The sequence below is a fragment of the Ictidomys tridecemlineatus genome, chromosome 12 (genome assembly GCF_052094955.1).
Source record: "Ictidomys tridecemlineatus isolate mIctTri1 chromosome 12, mIctTri1.hap1, whole genome shotgun sequence".
Lineage (NCBI taxonomy): Eukaryota > Metazoa > Chordata > Mammalia > Rodentia > Sciuridae > Ictidomys > Ictidomys tridecemlineatus.
In genome coordinates, this window is record NC_135488.1 from 46,669,422 (window position 1) to 46,693,291 (window position 23,870).

At 34.1% G+C, this 23,870-nt stretch overlaps 1 protein-coding gene across 9 annotated transcripts in view; it reads right to left on the reverse strand.

Moving 5' to 3' along the window:
* The window catches only part of Gcc2 (GRIP and coiled-coil domain containing 2), a 48,780-nt gene that overhangs the window by 12,987 nt on the left and 11,923 nt on the right, over window positions 1-23,870 (reverse strand). For 6 of the 9 annotated variants that reach the window (XM_078028854.1, XM_078028852.1, XM_078028858.1 and 3 more), the window contains 14 exons: window positions 23,072-23,172; window positions 22,882-22,980; window positions 19,913-20,032; window positions 19,395-19,559; window positions 19,014-19,118; window positions 17,922-18,084; window positions 12,034-12,134; window positions 11,860-11,937; window positions 11,070-11,207; window positions 10,162-10,283; window positions 6,964-7,140; window positions 3,764-3,981; window positions 2,017-2,211; window positions 521-675 (listed from right to left, as the gene is read on the reverse strand). In XM_078028854.1, the coding sequence (XP_077884980.1) occupies window positions 521-675; window positions 2,017-2,211; window positions 3,764-3,981; window positions 6,964-7,140; window positions 10,162-10,283; window positions 11,070-11,207; window positions 11,860-11,937; window positions 12,034-12,134; window positions 17,922-18,084; window positions 19,014-19,118; window positions 19,395-19,559; window positions 19,913-20,032; window positions 22,882-22,980; window positions 23,072-23,172 (1,937 nt within the window). Of the gene's footprint in view, window positions 1-520; window positions 676-2,016; window positions 2,212-3,759; window positions 3,982-6,963; window positions 7,141-10,161; window positions 10,284-11,069; window positions 11,208-11,859; window positions 11,938-12,033; window positions 12,135-17,921; window positions 18,085-19,013; window positions 19,119-19,394; window positions 19,560-19,912; window positions 20,033-22,881; window positions 22,981-23,071; window positions 23,173-23,870 lie in introns of those variants that run through there. The other 3 variants (XM_078028853.1, XR_013428834.1, XR_013428835.1) reach the window with 3 other exon arrangements.

A 23,870-nucleotide genomic window follows, 5' to 3' on the forward strand; every position in this document is an offset into this window, starting at 1 on the left:
TGCCACTTTGCTATCTCTGCCTACCAACTGTGCTAAGTTAGTTCAGTGTCACAAACATCAGGTGAATAACTTGAGTTAGAAGTGCTCCATTGTTTAGAATTGAAGGACCCATGCTTATTAAGTTTTATTTAAGCATACGTGGAACTTATATCACTCCAATTTCTAAATCTATTATGATTTCTTAGAAAAAGTAGGAATTAAGAGTGTATATAGGGGCTGGGGTTGTGGCTCAGTGGTAGTGTGCTTGCCTAGTATGTGTGAGGCACTGGGTTCGATTCTCAGCACCACAAACAAATAAATAAAGGTCCATCAACAACTAAAAAAAATATATATAAAAAAGTATATATAGTAGACATAAAAACAATCAATATTTCTTTCCATCAGGAATCTAATATAGGGAATAATCAAGATGTTACAGATAGTCTGAAATATGAAGATTTAAACTTGGGTATGTGTAGAGGGTCAGACAATCAAATTGGTGCAGAGCATTCTCATGGTGGTCAGATTTTTATTACCTCACCTTGATTTGCTCCATAAGAATGGCATTGGTTGCTTCTGTTTCCCGAAGCAGGCCATTTAAGTGATCTGCGCTTTTTGTGGTAGAGCTGAGCTTCTGAACCAATTCTTCTTTGGTAAATTCAGCATGCCATACAGGAGGTTCTGCAACATGTTGTTCTAAGAATTAATTTTCACACCAGAGATTAAAGATAAAGATTCTAAATAAGAAAAACACTTAGGGGCTGGGGAAGTGGTTCAAGCGGTAATGTGCTCGCCTGGCATGCGTGGGGCACTGGGTTCGATCCTCAGCACCACATAAAATAAAGATGTTGTGTCCACCGAAAACTGAAAAATAAATATTAAAAAAATTCTCTCCTTTAAAAAAAAAAAGAAAAACATTTATATATAAATAAGTAAGAACTCTGCACTATTATGTAAATCAGCTTTGTTTGCCATTCATTCAATATACCCCAATTCAAAGGTTACATGCTGAATAACACAAATAAGACAGAAGATTCTGTCTTATTTGTGTTATTATGTTGTAATGCATATAGTTGTAAAATGTGTTGTAATGCATATAGTTTAAAAAGGAATACAAGCCCTGTGAGCCTTAATTCTAAATTCTGTCAGAGCTTGTGTTTTCGGATTTTTTTTTTTTTTTTTTTTTGTGGTGCTGGGGACTCAACCCAAGGCATTACACATGCTGGCAAGCACTCTATCACTAAGCTAAATCATTTTATTGGTTTCAGTATACACCTTCTTTCCATCTATTAGTGTTCCATGAGCTTACATTATTTTACTTATGAATGAGGAAAGCTTTAACATTTACAGTTCATTTATATCAGGAATCTCCGTAAGAATCTTCTATGAGGTAGGAGAGGTATCATTATGCAAATTTTTATGGATAAGGGATCTGGCTCAGGATTGACAAGTAATTTTGACAAAAATCACAAAACCAAGTCTCATTCTGGAGTCTGCCACTACAACATCAGATCATTCCTTGTCACAACTACTGATTGTACCTAAGGGAACCATAACTTGCACTTTTCACCCACACAGTCAATGACCATGGATACAAATGGCTCTTATTCTAGGTGGTTCCAAAACTTCAGAAAGATGATATATTCCCTCCTAAATTATGAATAGTAACATTTATTACAGATAAGAACAAAATATACCAAAACTACATTTACTAGAGCAAATTTAGCACTACTTCATCAAGAAGAAAAACTGAAGTTGTCAGTGTCTTCAAAGGGTAAGAGACTAGTTTATTTACTTGCTAATACCACTAAAGGACTTTCAATTATATATTTCTGGCTCAAGCATAGGGTAGAACTAGCATTTTATTTTAAAAAGACATCTGTTTCACACTGCAGGAAAGTTTTCATTTGAATAAGTAGCAGAATATTGAAAGGTATTTTATTGGAAAGTGGCTCAAAAGGCTGTAAAAATTAGAGTAATATTAATTCAAAAGATAGTAAAATTGAATAAGAGAAATATTTAGACAGTGTAACATACCAAGTTTAGTTTCAGGAGAATTAAGAAGCTGCTCTAAAGACTGTGTGTATGTGCTGGCAGAAGATGCAGACTCAGTATCAGTTGTTTCCATTCCTTCTCCCTCTTCTCGGGTTACAGTGTGCATATCTAGAAGGGGTAAGTCTGTGTTTCTCCTTTCTCGAAGGTTCTTCAAAGGTTGGTGGGAAGAAGCTGGGCCTATTAAATATTTTTTTTAAAAGGGTATGAGAGTGTTCAAAACTGATGGATTCAGCTTTTAACAAAGATACTCTATTAAAATAAAATGATTCTGGGGATGGCAAAGGAACTTAGAGAACTAAAAGACAAATGGAATATGAAAAGAGAAGTGCTAAAACAAGTCTGAACAATAGTCACTGAATTTTTAAATATTTTAGGCATTTTTTTTTTTTGGTGGTGCTGCCGATTGAACCCAGGGCCTTTTACATGTAAGGCAAACACTCTACCAACTGAACTATATCCCTAGCCTAAACGTTTTAGTCATTTGAGCAGAGCTATTAATTGCTACCATCTAGCTATGATAAAGTGTTGGATAAGACAAAGATCATAATGTTGTACTACTTATGTTCATTAATTTATGGGAGAGGGATAAACGGTTACTAAGTTTTGGTAAAAATTCTACCTATTTTTGTGGGTTAGGTATTTTCCGTCACTGCATTCTTTCTAACACAAAACACTGCTGCAGTCTGCTGGGCAGCCGATCTTGATGATGCTGATAATGAACACTTGTACAGAACTGTCATGTTCATAATATAGTTTCAAAATACATTACTTTATTGAGTCTAAGAAATCTGAAGTACAGAGAACTTTAATGACTTCATCCAAGGTATCATGGTTATTACAGACCAAATTCTAATCCAGATTTTTTTTTTTTTGGTCCCATGAAGTTGTCTCTACTGTTCTTTCAACCCTAAGTTAGCTCTCTGCTCTTTCTGAAGCATTTTCCTGGGGTTCTGATATTTCACCAACTACTTATTTCCACTGTTCATTCCTAAAATACAAACTCTTGTGTGACTTATTTTTCCCTGGCTGATTACTTCCTATTTTAACTCTTAGTACATGTCAAAAGTCTCTGAAATTGTTTTCTGACATTGACAAGTGACCTGTAGCTGCCATGTTCCATTGACAACATTATCTGTGTGAAACAAACACAATAAAATTATGACTAAAGCATAGCATTAAGATGGTTGACAATTTCCCAATTCTTCCTGGGAGAATGCAAGATGTTTGGTATAGCTGAATTAAGACTCTAATGAATTAAAACTTAGAAAGGGAAAGCACTGTACTGGCCAACAATTCTACGAGTCAGTGCTGCTTCGTCCCTTGCTCTATCTCTTAATGGTTTTAGGAAAATTTGATATATTTTGATGATCTACAATGAAGAACATAAAGTATCTAGTGGTGAATACTAGAATTAGAGTATTTCTCATTACAATGAGTATGTCTCGAGTCAGAGAAAAAGAAATACTCATTTACATGGAAGATAATAAATTCATGAGAATCAGAATTTTAAGAGGTAACACAGGCTGCTCTAAGTATAATCCAGAAGGGTTCAAATGGTTAAAAAAGGTTCTTAGTAAGCAGAAATTAAAAATTTTAATCACAGAACTGATACTGGTTGCCATCTAGTAAATTCTGACTTTCTTGTGAATTTGTGAACAACGTGTGTATTCAAGTGACATCAATATGTGAAAAACATGAACAACTAGTACTTCCTTGGGTACATACATACTTCTTGTGGTTGGTTCACTCTTGAGCTGGAAGAGTTGAGCTTCCACCTTAGAGAGCTGCTGCTGTAAAGTCTCCACTGTCTTTCTGTGCTCTTCTTGCAAATGTCGCACTTGATCTCTGAAGCTGTTGCGGAGGACCTCGTTCTGGGATGTTAGCTGACTTACCGTCTGAGCATGTTCAGACTTCAGCATCAGGTTCTCAGATTGTACTGAACATAACCTGAAGAGTGAAAGGAACTTAATTCATATATTGACTCAGCCTTTCTCAAGTGGGTTCTGCAAAAGAATCCTGAGGACATCTAATAAGTGTATGTATGAACCAACTTGTCGCCTATACATCTATAATGTACTGCTGTGTTAAAATCTAGATGACTAGCTGTCCTCTAGTTAGAAGTCTTTTTTTGTGTTGTACAGTTCAGATACAGAGCCTTGGTTCAGGGACTCTGTTGTGTGATTTAGGCAAGGAAATTTCTTAGTGGTTCATCATAAAATAGGACTATATTTAGGGTATAACATATACTATCATAATTACCAAAATGCCTATCATCATCCTCAACATCTTCCTAGCTTATATAACACCTTTATTAAAATAATATTTTTTAAAGACATATAATTTTTTTAGTTGAACATGGACACAATGCCTTTATTTTATTTATTTATGTGGTGCTGAGGATTGAACCCAGTGCCCCACGCATGTGAGACAAGCGCTCTACCACTGAGCCACAACCCCAGCCCTAAAATTATGCTTTTAATTAACCTATTTCTTCAGGTCATTCTATGTGGCAGCTCCCACAAATATAAGATTATTCTTTTCTCTATTACCATGAAAACATGAAAAATAACACTTTCTATAAAGAAAGTCTTAAAGGAAAGTATCCATTTTTGAGTGAATTAATATAAAACTTAAATACAAAGACTTCGTTTACTATAGCTGCTTCCAAATTTGAGTGTACATTAGAATTGTTGGAGTTCCTCTTAAGAATTCAGACATCTGGTTGTGGCCCAGCGGTAGAGTACTCACATACCACATGCAAGGTGCTGGGTTTGATCCTCAGCACCACATAAAAAAAAATAAAATAAAATAAAGGTATTGTGTTCAACTATAACTAAGAATAAATATAAAAAAAAAATTCAGACATCTAGTTTTCATGCTACAGTCACTGAATCAGAATCTCCAGCAATAGCTCTAGGAATTGCCAACTTTTAGTATTTTTTTCATGTAATCAGCATGACACTAGTAGACCTTACACTTTGGGAATAACTACTTTTAATGATTTACTTGTAGTTTTAAAGTTTTATATGTTGGGTTTTGATTAAAAAATTTTTTCCTTTTGAGTTTTTTGTTTCTTTGGTATTTGGATTGAAACCAGGGGCACAAGAAAGTCAAGGAAGAATTGTTAGGAAGTCACTTAAGAGCCAGGAAAGGCTTCTAGCTTTCAGGCAGTATCAATGACACTTCTGAATTTACCCATGTGAAAACTAGATGAGCAAACCCCTTTCATATGGAATTGGGATGAATATGCTAGTGAAAGTTCACTTTCCTATCCCATTTGTTACTGGGATGTTACATTACCTGGGCTCTCTGGATAATGTATGTAACAGGCTAGCATAATTAGCACATTCCTCTGGAGCTGTTTTTATAATTTCATATAGAAAAAGTATAAATATTCAAACATTTAAATAACAGAGATCATCAAAGAAAGTATTTTTGAAGGAGGAAGGCCAATTTTTAGTATTTAAAAGAATACATAGTAGGTACTCAAAATATTCAATGGATGATTAAATACTTTAGAAGCATCAATTATTAATTGTCCTTTGTGTTAGCAAAACTGGATACACATACACACACGTGTATTATATACATATATATACATATACATACATACTTATACACACACACACTTTTTTTTTTTTTTGTGGTGGTATTAGGGATTCAGGGGATTGAATTTAGGGGTATTTTACCACTGAGCTATACCCCCATATATTTTTATTTGTTATTTTGAGACAGAGTTTCACTAAGTTACCAACTCTAGCCTCAAACTTGCAATCCTCCTGTATCAGCCTCTTGAGTCGCTAGGATTACAGGTATTTGCCACTGTACCTGGCTAGCAATGCTTTTATAATAACTTTTCTATAGTAAAGAAAAAATGCTGAAAATTTCTGATATAAATATCAAGTAAATGTAATTATTTATAAGCTAATCTAATGGAAACCCTGCTGATAGTAGTTAGAATGTTGGTAGATCTTCCCTGAAACTTTTGGTTTACGTGATTAACATATAAATTACATGTTAAAAAAAAAGTGGTAAGCCAAGAAATCACTTCCTTTTCTTTTTCAGGTTAGCATAAGATTATGTATATACTATAAACACACTTTAGGCAGGTAAAGTACCCTAAAACCCTTGAGGAAAGACACTCAAAAGAAGAACTCTTTCTCAGTGCCCCAAGATACAACAAATATTACCACCAACTTCCTATTATAGGAGGTCAAAAGTTCTTCTTTGCAATAAACTATTTATTCTGCCTATATTCCTGAAGTCTAATAAAATATTGTAATGATTAACAAGATATGATAAGTTGAAAATAGAGTAACAAAGGTGAGCTTCATTTTATTTTTTAGTTAGCAGCTGTTTAATGTTTTCCTTTGGAAATGAAGAAAAATGCTTATAATTTGACACTTGGGGTGGAAAGTAGCATTTTCTTTCTTCTGAGGCATTAATTGTCTTTTGTGTTAACAGTATATATATATATATATATATATATACACACACACACACACACACACACACACACACACATATGCATATATATACATATAATTTTGATATAATCCATGCAATATTCTATATAATATATATAATCCTTCCTCTTTTTTTGGAGGTACTGGGAATTGAACCCAAGGGCACTTTACTACTGAGCTATGTCCCCAGACCTATTTTTTAAAAAAATTTGAGACAGGGTTTTGGTGGTACCAACTATTTACTAGTAACTCTTTTTAATAACACTAATATTCTAAAAATGACAAATACAAAAACAATCCAAAGAGGGAGGCTTTATGGTAAATGAAACAAAGTTATTAAGCCTTTAGAAATGTCTACTTATTTTTGAATCTGTACTTATTCCAAGGAGCAACATATTAGTAGTTCTAGCAAAGAAACACTGCTGACTGCTACAAATAGCACTAGCGCTACTAGCAATCTTACTTTTCTCGAAGTTCCGCCTCTTTGGACACTGTTTCCTGAAGCATCCTGTTGTGCCTCTCCAGAAGAGTATCATGCTCAGACTGCAATGTCTGAAGTTCAGCTACATTAATCTGTAAGTTACTTTGGCTTTCTTGTAATTTGATTTTCAGTTGATCAATTAACATTTCCATGTGTTCCCTAAAATAGAATAAATAGTTATAAAACATGAAAGGAGTGAAACTCCCTTTTGTGGTTTCCAATATATTTTAATCATTTAATCTTTCCATGTCATACTCATTATTATAAATGACTCTAAAGCAAATATAACTATTTTAAGGATTCAAAGAATAGGATTAGATATAATAAAAAAAGATGTTAGATTTTAAACCTCAGGTGCTACAGATTTACAAGTAAGAAGTCTCTGAATTTTAAAAATTTATACAGTGGAATAGAACATTAAACAGCATCAAAATAGCTATTTATGTTATGAATTATGCCATTAGTTAAAAAATAACCTACATAGTTCTATATTAACCATTATGAGAACTATATTTAGACCAAGCTACAGTGAAAGACAAGACCTGAAGAAAAGCAGGTCTTTCTACAGTTAGAATAAAATTTAGAAGAAAACAAATACTTAAAATCCATAATTTTGACACGATCCACACAATATTCTATTCATTTCTTTTCTTTTTTTTTTTTTTTGAGAGAGAGAGAGAGAGAGAATTTTAATATTTATTTATTTTTTTTAGTTTTCGGCGGACACAACATCTTTGTTTGTATGTGGTGCTGAGGATTGAACCCGGGCCGCACGCATGCCAGGCCAGCACGCTACCACTTGAGCCACATCTCCAACCCCTCTATTCATTTCTTTAAAAAAGATTTCTTTTTTGTAGATGGACACAATACCTTTATTTTATTGATTTATTTTTATGTGGTGCTGAGGACTGAACCCAGTGCCTCATATGTGTAAGGCAAGTGTTCTACAACCCCAGTCCTATTCATTTCATTTTTAAAAAAAATATTGACTGTATAAGAAAGTAGAAAAAAATGTAAAACATTTACATTCAACTGGTTGGAACCCAATCTTCAGGCATGCTCAAGAATGGCTCTTGAAAATGGTGACACTTTTTCCTAAGGCATCCAAATTATATCTTGGAGAAAAGGCAGCCTTTTTTAACAAATGGTGCTCGGAAACTATACAGCAATATGTAGAAACATGAAATTACACGCCCACCCCCTCACCTTGCACAAAACTCAAATTAAAATGGATCAAAGACTTAGGAATTAGACCAGAAACTTTACAACTAGAAGAAAACATAGGGTCAATACTCCACCATATTGGTGCAGGCACCAACTTTGTTAATAAGACCTCCGAAGTGCAATAAATAATACAAAGAGGAATGCCATCAAACTAAAAAGTCTCTGCACAGCAAAGTAAATGAATTAAGAACACGAAGAAAGAACCTACAGAATGGAAGAAAATCTTTGCCAGCTACTCCTCCTACAGGAGATTAATATCTAGAATATACAAATAACTCAAAAAACTTAACATAATAAAAACTCAAAACAAATAACTCAATCAACAAATAGACATAAAGAACTAAATAGAACGTCTCAAAAGAAGAAACACAAATAGCCAACAAATATATGAAAAATATATGTTCTAACATCTCTAGCAATCAGGAAAATGCAAATCAAAACTACACTAAGATTTCATTCTAGTCAGAATGGCAATGGTCAAGAATGTCAACAACACATGCTGGTGAAGTTGTGGGGAAAAAGAAACATTTGACATTGTTGGTGGGATTACAGACTTGTACAACCACTCTGGAAAACAGTATGGAGATTCCTCAGTAAACTAGGGATGGAACCACCATATATGACCCAGCTATCCCACTCTCTGGTATTTTCCCCAAAGCTCTTTAAATTTAGCATATTGCAGAAATATATTCACCTCAATGTTTACAGCAGTACACTTCATATTAGCTAACTTATGGAATCAACCCAGATGCCTCTCAGTAGATGGGATTAAGAAATTATGGTTTATATACACAATGGAGTTTTACTGAGCCATAAAAAGAATGATATTAGGCATTTGCTAGTAAATGGATGCAAATGGAGAATATCATATTAAGTGAAACAGGCCAAGCTCAGAAACTCAGAGATTGAATGTTTTGTCTCAGATGTGGAAGCTACAGTAAAAAGAAAGGAAGGGGGAAAGATAGGACTATATAAAGAACCAATCAAGAGCTAGGGATGTAGCTTAGTTGGCAAGTTTCAATCCCCAACACCAAAAAAAAAAAAAAAAAAAAAAAAAAAAGAACCAATCAAGCCAGATGAGGTAGCGCACACCTATAATCCCAGTGGCTCAGAGGGCTGAGGTTGAGGGAAGAAGATTGCAAGTTCAAAGCCAGCTTCAGCAAAAGTGAGGCACAAAGCAATTCAATGAGACCCTGTCTCTAAATAAAATACAAAATAGGGCTGGGGATGTGGCTCAGTGGTTGAGTGCTCCTGAGTTCAATCCCTGGTACCTCCCCCGAAAAACTTAATCAAATATAAATTAATAGACTAGCAAAAGGAAGTCAAGTAGAGTAGAAGAAGGAGAATGAGAAAAGGGAGGGAGGATGAGAGGGAAAGGGGGAGGGAAAAGGAAGGGATCATGAACTGAAATCCTACATCCAACTTCTTTAAGAGAAGATCAAGTTTTAGTCAAAGTGATGCCAAATGTTTGTTAGTCATTGTTAGGTTGGTTTGAGGTGGCTAAGGGAACAAAGGACCAGGTGACCAACACATGCAAAAGAACCACCAATCAGGTGTCGACAGAACCACCTGTCAATCAGCCAGGTCTCCCGACCAATCCTGGATCTCTGCAAGCTCCCCCGACCAACCCAATAGGACAAGGGACTCTAAAAACCTCCCTTTCCTGTCCCAAGCCCTTCCTTCCTGTCCTAAACCCAATAGAAATTCCAATCCAGCTGAGCCTGCGAGTCCTCTGGACCTGCTCTGTTGGGTTGGAGGGTCTTGCCTGGGAACAAATCTCAATAAAGCCTTGTTCAGCAGCCTTTTAATCTGCCTACTTTTGGTCACCGGTCCCTGACCTTACAGTAATAATATATATAAAATTCTATAGTTGAAAGAAATCAAAATACGATCTTCAACCTACTTGGTGAAGAACCTGTGTTTCATGTTTTTTTTTTTTTTTTTAAAAGACTTTACCTTTCTTGTTTAGCTCCTTCACTTTCAGCCTGAGACACAGATTTGTTTTTCTGTTGCTTTAAAACGTTGTGAACTCTGACTTTGTAGCTCTCAAATTCAGAAGTTATAGCAGCTTGTTCTGCCTATGATATTTAAAAGAAAACATTTTCTATTATAACATGATCCCATTTTCTTCCAGGTTAACAAACTAAGATGAAAATTTGTTTTTGAAAATGAATAGCTAAGATTCATTTTAGCCTCAATTAACTTCATAAAAAAGTACACTTCTGTTGGTCTTACACTTTTTTAAAGCCTTTCAAGGATATAATTTTGTCTAACAAGAAATTCTTAGATTTATTGACTACCCATAAACTTTGCAATGCACTATTTGCTTTTGTAATTTTATAAAGTTTTTTTACTTATAAGTTAAATTCTGTGTCATCCACTGAAGTGATTGGTAAACTTCCACAACACTACTGCAAGATCATTTATATAAGAGCTGTACCTCTACAAAATTACTGTATCATTTCTAATTGTTTTGTATGTTGAAGACAAAAAGTTAGGTTCCTATGAACGAACACTCTATTAGAATGTCATTTTATAACTTGTAAGTCCTCAGATTCATAATACTTTTAAAATAAAAAGGTTTTACAAATAAGTGATTTTCTTTCATACATAAATTACACAACAAGATTTAAATGGAAACAATATGTGCTCATATTTTTCTTTTTAGCAAAAATTGCTATTCAAATGATTCTTAAGGTGAGCATGCACTTTGGGGTAGAGTAGGCTGAGCCAAACTAAGAGCTCATTTAATTAAGTGCCCTTAACTGCAAACCAATGAAAAGGAGATCACAGCCCTGAGTGAACTGCTCACTAGCAGTTAATAAAATCCCCTTGGGAAAAGGCTTCTGTTATGCAGGATACACCTTTGCAGCACGGCTCTCTTCCTGAAGTGCAGCCACTCTCTGCTGGTATGCACTCATTGTGCGTTGGTGCTGCTCTGCAGAGGTCTTCAGGAGCTCCTGAAGTTTGTGTTTCTCAGATGTTACTTCAGCGAGTTGAATCTAAAAGGTAAAAGCTTTAAGCTTAGCTCTGATAATTCATATCTTCACTGGTTAAAGATATTTTCCTTAAAACATGAACTTTGAGATAAGTATATATAAATGATAGAATTAAGTAGTGAAAAAATTTTAGGTATTATTTATTATTATTAAAAAAGTAAAGCAATATGAAAAGACCACTTATTATGCTAAGGTGATTTACTTTTTCTTAAACCAACATTAATAAAGAAATCAATCCCCTAAATACCAGATTGCATATTTAACACTTCAAAACATTTTATACACCCACACACACAAATATATTTTAAATAAATATATAAAACTATTTCATGAATTGCTTTGTGTCAATGCAATATCATTCAGAGGATTCAGATGAGGTTTGAGGCTATATTTATTTCATTATGAACTATATTCTACATTTATTTTATTATGAACTATATTCTTCAAATGCATGAAAATAATCTGGCCTGAACTAAATGGTTTACCAGTTTTATACTACCTGATTTACTGCTTCTACTTCCTCAAAATGTTGAGAAATCCTTTTCAATATCCTTAGAAGGTAATTCCTTACAGGATAAATAAAATCCCTAGAAAATAACTCATTTCAATATGGAATTTTTTTTTTTTAAATCTTAAAAAGTACAAGGAACCTTACTTTATAGACTTCCACTTGCTGTTGACTGGCTTCCAGCTCACCCTTTAATGATGCTTGAAGTATTAAATGATCAGTTTCCTACAGAATGAGAATCTTGGTTAAATTAAAAAATGCAATTATTTATAAATAAACTATGAATCCATATTAAAATGCAAAATGAATAAATTAACATACTGCTTGCTTTGAATCTGCTAGTTCCTTTTTTGTTTTCACAAGTAACTGCTTGATTTTGGTGTTTTTTTCTTCATACTGTTGCACTGAAGACTGTAGTGAAGCTAGCATGGGAAATAATTTCAGGAGAAAGAGATGAAACAGTTTTTAATGAGTGAATATAAATATGTCAATGATGAGTTTTTTCTTTGTATTGTTACGTTTGTATTAATTTGTTTGAGCTTTTTATTATGATATATTTCAAACATACTTGACAGTAGTAACTACGGTACAGTAAACTCCAATGTACCATCATCCAACTGAACAATTACTAATACACCCAATCTTATCTCACCCAGACAAGGAGTCAGCAAAGTCACAGGCTATTTTTGTGAATACAGTTCTATTAGAACAGCAAGGCTCATTCATTCAAAACAGTCTATGGCTGCATTTGTGCTAAAACAGTGACTTGAGTAATCACCACAGAGACTGTGCAGCCCCAAAAAGCCTAAAATATTTACTATCCGGCTCTTCATGGAAAAAGTCTGTCAACCCCTGACCTATACCTTACGTACTCTCTGAATCCCCTCTGGATTACTTTAAAGCAAATCTGTTCATCTGTAAATATTCAGTGTATATCTCTAAAGTTCTATATTTGCTCTATCTCTAAAAGATAAGAAATCTACTTTAAGTACCTCAAAAGAGAGTCTGTATATTTACAATTCTATCATATTAGAGGCACATTCTTATTTGGTCATCTGTTTTTCTTATAGTAATTCGACGTTTTAAAAAAAAATTTAGCTGTAGATACAATATTTTTTTTGTCTTTTATTTATTTATTTTTATTTGGTGCTGAGGATTGAATCCAGTGCTTCACACGTGCCAGGCAAGCGCTCTACCACTGAACTACAGCCCCAGCCCACAGATGTTTTTTGTGAGAGGGACTGTCAGTGAAAGACAGCACACTGAGGAGCCAATCAAATCATAATAAAGAAGAAACTTTGCTGCTTACAGAGGCAAAGAAGGAGCAAATATCAAGTAGGAATAAGTGGATTAATTGTGTAGACCACAAGGAGCCTCTGCAATGAGCAGGACAAATCTGGCTGCAGTCTGTTATAAAATAAACCAAGACTATGTAACAGTGACTTTGTGGTCTCTGAAGCTTCAGAGATTTACAATTTGGTCATTTACAGAAAAAGTGTGCTTAACTCCTGATCTAGACTACTTACTTACATGGACACTATGTGGTTGGACTGCTGAATAATCATATAAGCAATGATTAACTATACAAACTTAAATTCACACACATAGATTACATTACTTGGCAAACAGGAACAGGAGTGTCTTAACTATACTTTGGTAGTAAACCTAATTCAGTTATTTCTTGGCAAATATTTATCCAATTCTGAAAAGTATTTTATAAAGTCCAAATTACATATGAAGTCTTACAAAGTGCTCTAGGAGTTATAATAAGCAAGATAGCACTATTTAAAAGTTGGAAAGAAAAACAAAAGATTACATAGCTCCACGTCTAAAGGTTATATTCACTTTATGTGAAACTCTGAGGGAGATTTCACAGAACAGGAAGCATTTAGGATTAGAATCAGGATTTTAGTCTTAAATGCTTCCTGTTCTAGGATAGGCATGAAAGAAATGAGGAGAATGAGGTCATGAAAAGAAGAATCACAGTAGATGAAATATACACTTGTGGAAAACATCATGTCTCAAGAAAGCTTACAGCCTTCTTTACAACTGTGAGAATAATGAGAATTAAATTGAAAAGTTAGAATGGGACCACATGATGAAGGGGTTTGAAATTAAGATGAACCTACCTTAATTTATAAGGCAGAGTGAACAAACTACATTAAATTTTGGTTTTTTAGTTGTAGATGGTCACAATACCTTTGTTTTATTTATTTATGTGGTACTGAGGATCGAACTCAGTGCCCCACGCATGCGAAGCATGTGCTCTACAACTGAGCCACATTTCCAGCCCTTTTTGTTTTTTATTTTGAGACAGAGTCTCTCTAAGATGCTGAAGTTGGACTTGAACTTCCTATTTTCCCCCCTCAGCCTCTCTAGTCCCTGAGATTACAGGTATGCAGCACTGCACCTGGCTGGACCACTATCTTAATGCTTCCTTTTCTGCTAAAAGTCCTTAGGCCAGCAATTCAAGGATTTCACTGTCATGAGGTTGGTAACTTTTCCAGATTCTCTTATCATCTAAATACTCCAATATAGCAGACTATCTTCCCCATCTTTGAAAGTGAACTGAATACTTCACCTCAGTATTCATATCCTTCATAAACAGGATAAAAAATACATATAAAATCTGAAAGAATGTTGTTTCACATGATGTGGTACCAGGGAAAGCTGTTTCTTCTTAAGCTTGCTTTATTATTGTGGATACTATAAACCTTGTAACGGATGTTTCTGCCGTTCTTCTGGTTTCTAGGATGCTAAAAGTCAAATTTAAAGGAGACCTCTAGCAAAAAGCACAGAAGATGTATACTTTATGTTTTAATCTTTTATCTGACTCAACTGTTGAGATCTATCTCAACGTTTTCTTTCATGCTAATTCCTCCTCACTTATATCTAAAATTTTATTGTAAGGTAATATCTTTGTAGCCACCTTAAATTATTTCATGGAAATTCTGCTTCTTGCTATGAGTAACTGTTAACAGTCTAGACTTCTCTTCCTGTCATAAACTAGGAAATGAAACAAAATACATTAAAAAAAACCTTTTCTGACTTCAGACAGGGAGCAGTACAGGACTGTGATTCCCTGAGAGAAGGTAAACAAACATAGTAAACCTTGTTACTTGTCTTAACTCTGCACAGAAGCAGTTTCTGGACTGATGCAGGGATGTGAATCTGAAATAGAGCTGGTCATCTGAAATGCAAAGAACTGCTGTGGAAACAACAATAAATGGAGAGTTGTAATCTGGACAACTCTGAGGGATATAAATCAGATGAATCTCTGCCAGCCAGAGGAAAAAGACTTTGCAGTAGAACTTTGATGAGCACCACCTTAGTGGTAGGTTGAACCAGACCTATAACCAGACCTACACTCATCCTAAAGGACATGAAAAATAATTCATAAAAATACAAAACTTAAATACAAATAACTTGAATGTTGAAATTTAAGTTTTTAAATGAACACAAAAATATCTAGCATTCAGCAATAAAAAATTCACATCTAAATTTTTGTTTACAAAGAAGCAGAATAATGTTACTTACAGGAAGGAGGGAAGAAAAATGAATGAATCAATCAACAGAAATAAACAAGTGAAGTAAACACAGAAAGGGTGAAATTAGCAAAAAGGCGTCAAAATAATTATTAAATATGCTCAAGAATTTAAGGAAAACAAACATAGAGAAGAGAGAAATGGAAAATATATTTTAAAAAATGGAAATTGTAGAAATGAAATATGCAAAATCTAAAGTAGACATACTGCTGAATGGGATTAACAAATACTATAGATCAGAGAATTTGAAGACACAGTAATAGAAACTATCCAAAAAGAAGTTCGGAAAGTACAAAAATCAAACAAGCAAGCAATCAAGGAAGCAAGGGAAAAAAAAAAAGGAATAGAGTATCACTGACCTATGGAAATATATCAAGTGGTCTAAAATATCTAATTAGAGTCCTGGGGATGGGTTGGGGTAGTTTAGACAAAAAAAAAAAAAAAAAAAGGAAATAATGGCCAAAATGTACCAAACTTGAAAAAATTTTATAAAAACCCTATACATCCAAGAAGCTGAATAAACACAAGCAGGATACAAAAAAGGGAAAAAATATACCATAGAATTCTATACCCAGCAAAAGCATCTTTTGGAAATGAAGGCAGAGTAAAGACTTTTTCTAACAAACCAAAGCTGAAAGAATTAATTGACAGTAGCTTATGGGCTGCAAGATATAAGAAGCTATTCAGCAAAAGGAAAGTCATACCAAATGGAATTTGAATATACACAAAGGAACAAAGAATACCAGAAATGGCAAATATGTGGCTAAATACTGAAAAAATTCCTAAATTTTAATTGTTGGTAAGAGTTGTTTAAGAGTTTAATTGTTTAAGAGTTGGTAAGCTTCTCCTAAAAGGTTGAATAATAAATAATATAGTATTGCCAGACATTAATCTCTATTTCATCTGTGCTGTTGTCACACAAGAACAGCCAGACACTATAAACAAATTAACATGGCTTGTTTCAATAAAACTTTATTTATAAAAACAGGAAGCTGGACTCTGGGCCATAGTGTGCTGAATTCTGCTTTAAAAAATAACTATTATAGGAGCTGGGTTTGTGGCTCAGCAGTAGAGTGCTCACCTACCACATGGGAGGCACTGGGTTCAATCTTCAATAAAGGTATTGTGTCCAACTACAACTTAAAAAAAAAAAAAGTTTGAGACTAGCCTCATTAACTAAGTGAGGTCCTGTCTCAAAAAAAAAAAAAAATTTAAAGAAGAAGATAACTGTTACTGGGTATGGTGGCATGTGCCTATAATCCCTGTAGCTCAGGAGGCTAAGGCAGGAGAATTGTGGGTTCAAAGCCAGCATCAGCAACTTAGCAATACCCTGAGCAGCTCAGTGACACCGGGTCTCTAAATAAAATATTTTAAAAAGGGCCAGGGATGTGGCTCAGTGTTAAATGCCTCTGGGTTTAATCCTTGATACCAAAAACAAAAAACAAATAAATAAACCCAAAACTATTTTCAAACAAAAATAACAAAAATTTGAATTAAATTAAAATATGAATATAACATATTCATTCATGAAATGCAACTAAAGAATGCCTAAAGGGAAAATCATAGTTTTCAATGCTAACAACAGAAAATATTTTATGGAATCAGGTGTGGACCAGTTATTTCTGAGACAAGAAGACTGCAAGTTGGAGGCCAACCTTGGCAACTTATTGAGACTCTGTCTCAAAACAAAAAATAAGAAGGGCTGGGGATAAAGCTCAGTGGTAGAGTACCTATGGAGTTCAATACCCAGTTAACTCCCACATTAGAAAAAAATTATGGTTAAAATGGATAGAATTACATTAAAAAGAAATGCTTCACTGTAAGGGTTCTGTGTTTGGGACTGGGGTCTCTGATGACTTCATGGCTGTGGTATGCTTAGCTGCTAGGAAAGTTTCTGTGCAAAGGTATGGAATGCCTAGCTGCTATAGCAATGCCCTACATGAGAAGGCTCTGTGCTACAGTCTTATCAGCCTAGACCTTGATCTCAGGCACACAGCTCCTGGGAATAAACTCTCTTGTTACAAGACAACCATAATGTTTCACCAAGCTCTGCTGAGCCTGAACCTGTCCACAGAGCAGTAACTTTTAAACAATGGACTTTCTTGAGAGAGACACAAAGCTCCTAACATTGCACATTGCAACTACAGTATGCAATATGCTGCATAATGTTGCTAACTCTGTAATCAGCCTAATGACACAATGAACAATAATGTACTAATGATGCCAGTGACCTAATGTAACCTATTGATATAAATAAAGCTGGCAGCTTGGGCAAGAGGCCTTCATGCCATTTTGCGATCCTGCCATTCTGCGATCCTGCCATTCTGCCACTTTGCCTCTGCACCTTGCTTCAGTCTCCTTTTGTTTTCATTACTATTTAAATTTTCCTAATCTGTTGACAATCGGCAAATCGTGGACAAAGATTACTTGTATCTTCATATTATTCACATAACAAAAATTTTAAGAAAAAACACTAGCATGCACTGTCAAGACACACAGTCAAGCACCAGCATGGACTGTAAAAACCTTAATGGCAAATGGTTTTACATTCCTTCTGGTCCTAAACAATGGTTAGCACTATGTTAGACACACCCAGTAATGCCCCTTCCCCAAACCTGTTACAATGAAACAATTTTAACATAAAGTGAATTTTATTTTACTCACTCATTTCTTCTTGTAGGTTTTCTTGTTTTTGTTTTTGAATTTTTATTTCTTGCTCCAAATCCTCTATCTTGCTGTTTTTATTATTTAACTTTTGATTTAGTTCTTTCATCAAACGTTCGTAATCGGCTATTTCCATATTCATCAATGTAGTTTGTTGGGCATCCTGCACATTTTATAAAAGATTCAGTTATTAATTTCATTTGTTAGATTGCTAACATGATGCTGTAGGAATTAATAGGTTGTTATGCTCTTCTACAAAACAGAATAGTGTAAACAGTAATGAAGAAAATAGAAGTTGGATACTTAAGTTTCTAATTTCATAAAATCAAATATATATATTTTAGCAGCTCAATTTTCTTAGCTATATTGTATTTCATTAAAAAAACTTTCATTAACCATAACTAGTAGTTCAAATCTTGTGGGGACTCTTATTTATGAAATATTACTATTATTTTTTTGGTACTGAGGATTGAACTGAGCCACATCCCCAGCCCCTATTTAATATTTTATTTAGAGACAGGGTCTCATTGAGTCGCTAAGTGCCTTGCTAAGTTGCTGAGGCTGGCTTTGAACTCGTGATCCTCCTCCTGAATGCTGGGATTATGGGTGTGCACCACTGCAGCCAGCTGAAATATTAATATTTTAAGTGGCTCTTATAGTACTTTTCTTTTGACTTTAACTAAATCTTCATAGGTCACATAACAATCATGTATAGAAAATGACATATCAACTCAAACTCTGATAATTCATAAGCTCAGATTCTTCTGAAAAGACAGAGAAATGCATTAAAATTCCAATTTATTGGGCTGACAATTTATGAGGGTTATTTCAGTATCATAAACAACATTTTAAAATATTCCTTTTTGATATGTACAGAGTAGCTTCATAATATGAACAATGACATCAGTTTTCTCTTCTGTTTAGCAACATTTAAATTTTTTTTCGTAATTGTTGATAGATCTTTATTTTATTTATTTATATGTGGTGCTGAGAATCGAACCCAGTGCCTCACACATGCCAGGCAAGTGCGCTACCACTGAGCCACAGTCCCAGCCCATGAAATCAGTTTTCAATCTTGGTGTTTTATTTTACCTTTTTAACCAGCTCTAGTTCTTGCATAGTTTTCTGAAGCTGTTTCTTTTCCTTTTGAAGTTGTACCTGAAGTTCTTCGAGTTCTTTTATAGTACTGGAATGTTCCTAAAATTAAAAATACCCCCCCTAATTCGATCAACATTAAAAGAAGTACGTGTGTTAGAGGTTATAAAATAAATCTGATACACAAACACTCAAAAAATTGGTGACCTTTCAATATTTAAAGAATAAACATGCAAATATCACATCTTAGATTCTCAAAATTAGAGTTGGCATACATAAAGCAATTAATTAAAGACTCAATTGAGTCATTTCCTCAAATGATATTTTGGTAAAAATATCACTATATATACGTGAATCATCTCACAGGATTGTTTTTACCTTTATCTTCTGTTCCTTCTGAAGTTTTTCCGTTTCCAATTCTTTGTCCATCATTGCTTTGGCTTTCTGGACTTCTAAAATCTGTAATTCTAATAACTTGGCATTAGATTGTAGTGTTTCAATACGAGCCAGGAGATCTTCATTATCAGAATTTAGTTTTTCACACTGGAATGACAAATGATTCATTTTTGTAAACATGCAAAAAATATATTTAAGAGAGGAAGAAAAGGTACATTGTTAAGTTTCAAAACCATCAGTGTTAATATTTATATGGCAAAATTTATAAAAGACCAGATGCATCTATAAAGTAAAAGATGAAAATGAAAAACAACAAGAACAAAACAAATCCAGTGGGACTGAGATCAGAGCAATAAGTTATTGTTTTGTTAAATTCATCTCCTGATTCGGGGTGAGGGGAGAAATATTGTTCCTGATTGTTTTTTAATTTTATGCAAAAAGTATTGGAGATTAAAATATATTAAAATTTTCATGTCTGAATTTACTCAATTTAAAATTACCTGAAGAGTTGAATTTCTTAATTGTTTAGTAAGATCTTCTACTTGATGTTCAAAATTACTAGCACGTTCTTTTTCCACATCCAACTGCTCTGATTGCTTATCATATTCTAATAAAAGATTCTTCAAAAAAAGACAAAAATATTTAACTTTAGGTTATTATTATTCATTCAATACGTCAGATTGTACAATCAATAAAGCCTGACATAAAATGTTTAGTCCATTTGAGATGTTAAATATTTACATATAAAAATATGTCAATGAAAATGTAAATTTACATATAAAAATATGACAAAATTAATATTCTTAATATTTAAAGAGATCTTAAAAACCCCAAATTTAAAATTTATATATGAGCTTATTCATCTTTCATGAGCCAGTTATACTGGAGATATATATATATATATATATATATATAATTTTTTTTTTTTTTTGCTGGGGACTGAACCCAGGGCCTTGTGCATGCAAGGCAAGCACTCTACCAACTAAGCTATATCCCAGCCTGCTCCTTTATATTTTAAGAGACTTTATAATCTAACCTAATAATTTCCTTCAGAGGAAGACCAGGTATACTAATTTAATAAAGTTCAATTTACCAATCTACAGAAGTTACTTAAATTGCTTTTAAATTTAAAAAGTCTTTTGTATTAGAAGTCAGTCAAAAGATCAAGTCTTTTATTCTAGATTAAAAAAAATACTTTTCAAAAATCCTAATCCACCCAGAATTATTTTGGTGTGTGCAATAAAATAAAAAACTGATTAAATCCTTTCAATAGCTTTCTAATTCCTTCTTTTGGCACTGGGGATGAATTCATGGTTGTTCCACCACTGAGCCACATCCCTAGTTCTCATTATTTTTATTTTGAGACAGGGTCTTGCTAAGTTGCTGAACTTGGCCTGTAACTTGGGATCTTTCTGCCTCAGCCTCCGAAGTAACTGGGATCATAGGCTTGTGCCACTGTGCCTGGTTACCAATTATTTCTTCAGTGATTTCTTTTTCTTTGTTATCAAAGACATAACCAGAGATGCTTAACCCCTGAGGCATATCCCCAGCCTTTTTTTTTTTTTTTTTTAATTTAGAGACAGGATCTCACTAAGTTGCTTCGGGTCCCAACTAAGTCTTTGAACTTGTGATACTCCTGCCTCTGAAATCGCTGAGATTACAGGCTTGTGCTACCATGTCTGGCAGTGATTTCTATTTTTAAGTTTTCCTGAGATAGTATAGCTTAGTTGGTGAAAGAACAGGTCTGGAATAGTTGGTAATATCCCAGCTCTGCTGTTTTGGGACCCTGAAGTCTTAACTTTTAGTCTGTGACCTTGAATCTCTATGCCTCACGATTCCTGACCTATAAACTGGTGAAGCTAATAACATACTTCTTGTGGTTGTTTTGAGAATTAAGCATACTAAAACATTTAGAAGACAGCCTGGCATAAAAGTATGTTTTGTTGTTGTATAGAAGTCTCTGTCTCTTCTGTTAATCTCATTCTCACATTAGAATTCTACCATATTTCTATAGCTTAATAGGAAAAAAAATTAGTGTGTAGAGGTCACTTCCCTTTTACATTTTCAGAAGAATTAACTAATCTTGCTAGCTTATTTTCCATTTAAAATTTGGAATAACTGTTATGATCCCCCCTCCAAAAAACCCTAGCTTTTTTTTTTTTTTTAGAGAGAATTCAATATTTATTTTTCAGTTTTCGGTGGACACAACATCTTTGTTTGTATGTGGTACTGAGGATCGAACCTGGGCCGCACGCATGCCAGGCGAGCGTGCTACCGCTTGAGCCACATCCCCAGCCCCCCTAGAAATCTTAATAAAATTGTTTTTGAATTTATAAAAAATTTTAGAACTCGTATTTCAATAATATTCAGTTACCCTACATAAATTTTGAAGTTTTCTTTATTAAGTACCCAAATGTTCTCAAAATTTTATCTTTTGTCTACTAAGGGATTTTCTCTTTTTATCAAATCCTACTGATTACTGCTCATTCACTTCTTCCTATTTACCTTTGTTTTGCTACATAGTCTGTATCATGTCTTTTTTCTGTTTGCCCATTATTGCCACTGGAATTTAAGTCCTAAGAGGGCAGGAGTTCAGGATTATTTGGTTGGTGGTAGTCTGTTTGGCTGACCACCATCAGGTCCAGAGCTTAGAATAGAATTCAGTCTAGGCATGTAAATATTTACTGAACAAATAAATACATGAAGAAATGTAATGACTTTTATATTGTACTTGGTAACTTTGTTGGATTTTATTTTTTGATTTTTATAATAGTGCTTTATTTTATTAAAGTAGATAAGTATATTACTTCCAAATAACAATGCTTCTATTTCTTGTTACAATTTGTGTTAAACTTCACATTCATTCAACTTGGTTAGAACAATATTACATGGTTACAATAAGAGCAACCTTCTCTTACTGGTTTTTATTAAGAAATCCCCAAACAGAATTTTACTTTCAAAAACAACAGATAAAGGTACCACTTAAAGGCTAACCACACTACAATGTACAAAAAAAAAAAAAAAAAAAAAGCCGGGGAAAAAGATTTACTAACAAGTACAAAAATACAAGATGATTATTCTATAGATAGGAACTTTACATTTCCAGTTCCTTCCTTCCTCCATCTCTTTCTCTCTCTTCCTTCTTCATTTTTGGTGATACTGGAGATTAAACCCAGGAACATTGTACAATTGAGCTTCATACCCAGGCCTTTTAATTTTTATTTTGAGACAGGGTCTTATTCACTTGCCAAGGCTGACCTCAAACTTGTGATGTTCTTGGGCTGGGGATATAGTTCAGTTGGTAGAGTGCTTGCCTTGCATGCACAAGGCCATGGGTTCAATCCCCAGCACCAAAAACCAAACCAAAACAAGACTTATGATGCTCTATATGCGTGTGCCCCTGTACCTATCTTTCCAATTTTTTTAAACTAGTTATGAATATAACTTGTTATTAAAATAACTATTTTACCTTATAGCTTTCTGCTCCTTGAATGAGATCTCTCATGGAAGTAGACAACTGATCCTTTTCTGAACGAACAGATTCGAGTTCTTCCCTCAAAGTCTGGGTCTATTTTAAATACACAGTAAATTAAGAGTAAAAACTCTAGATTTTCCAAAACCTAAGATTCTTGAATCTTGTGTTTTTTGAGTTGGCTTACCTCTTTTCTGCTGGAATCGAGTTCTTTCTTTGCTTTCACAGCAACTAATTTTATTTTACTTATTTTTTCCTCCTTCTCTTTGGATTCTCTTTCCAGATTTCCTAAAAACAGAAAATGAAAGGATTATATGTGAAGTACAAGGAAAAAACATCAAAATTATCTGATTTTTTTTTTTTTTTGGTGTGTGTGGCTGGGCGGGGTACTGGGGATTGGACTCAGGGGCACTCGACCACTGAGCCACATCCTCAGGCCTATTTTTTTTTGTATTTTATTTAGAGACAGGGCCTCACTGAGTTACTTAATGCCTCACTTTTGCTGAGGCTGACTTTGAACTCTTGATCCTCCTGCCTTAGCCTCCAAGCTACTGGTAATATACTTGTTCATTTTAACCCTAGAAACTGATTTATTTTGGAACATAAAATCTTCAGTTTGAAGTTAAAGTAGCTAAAACATCAATGTTATCATTAAGTGAAGGCTTAATCATTAATCATTCATTATCTAAGCAATTTTCAGTTCTTAAAACACTACACTTTTTAATAATCTTGGATTTGGAGAGGTTAAGACTCCTGTAGTGTTGGATTTTCTGGAAATGCAAGTATGCTAGGATTTTTGGTGTTGGTTTTAAATTGGGACCAAGTAGAAAAGGTATCAGATGGGGTAAGTTTCTATGTACAGACCTCATCTTGGTTGGTGGATCTAAATTTCACAGCTAAACATGAAATATATTAGACCTAACCAATTTTGATCTTTCTCCTTAAGTTCTTTACTTTTCCTATATGAACTCTGGGGTTCAGGACTT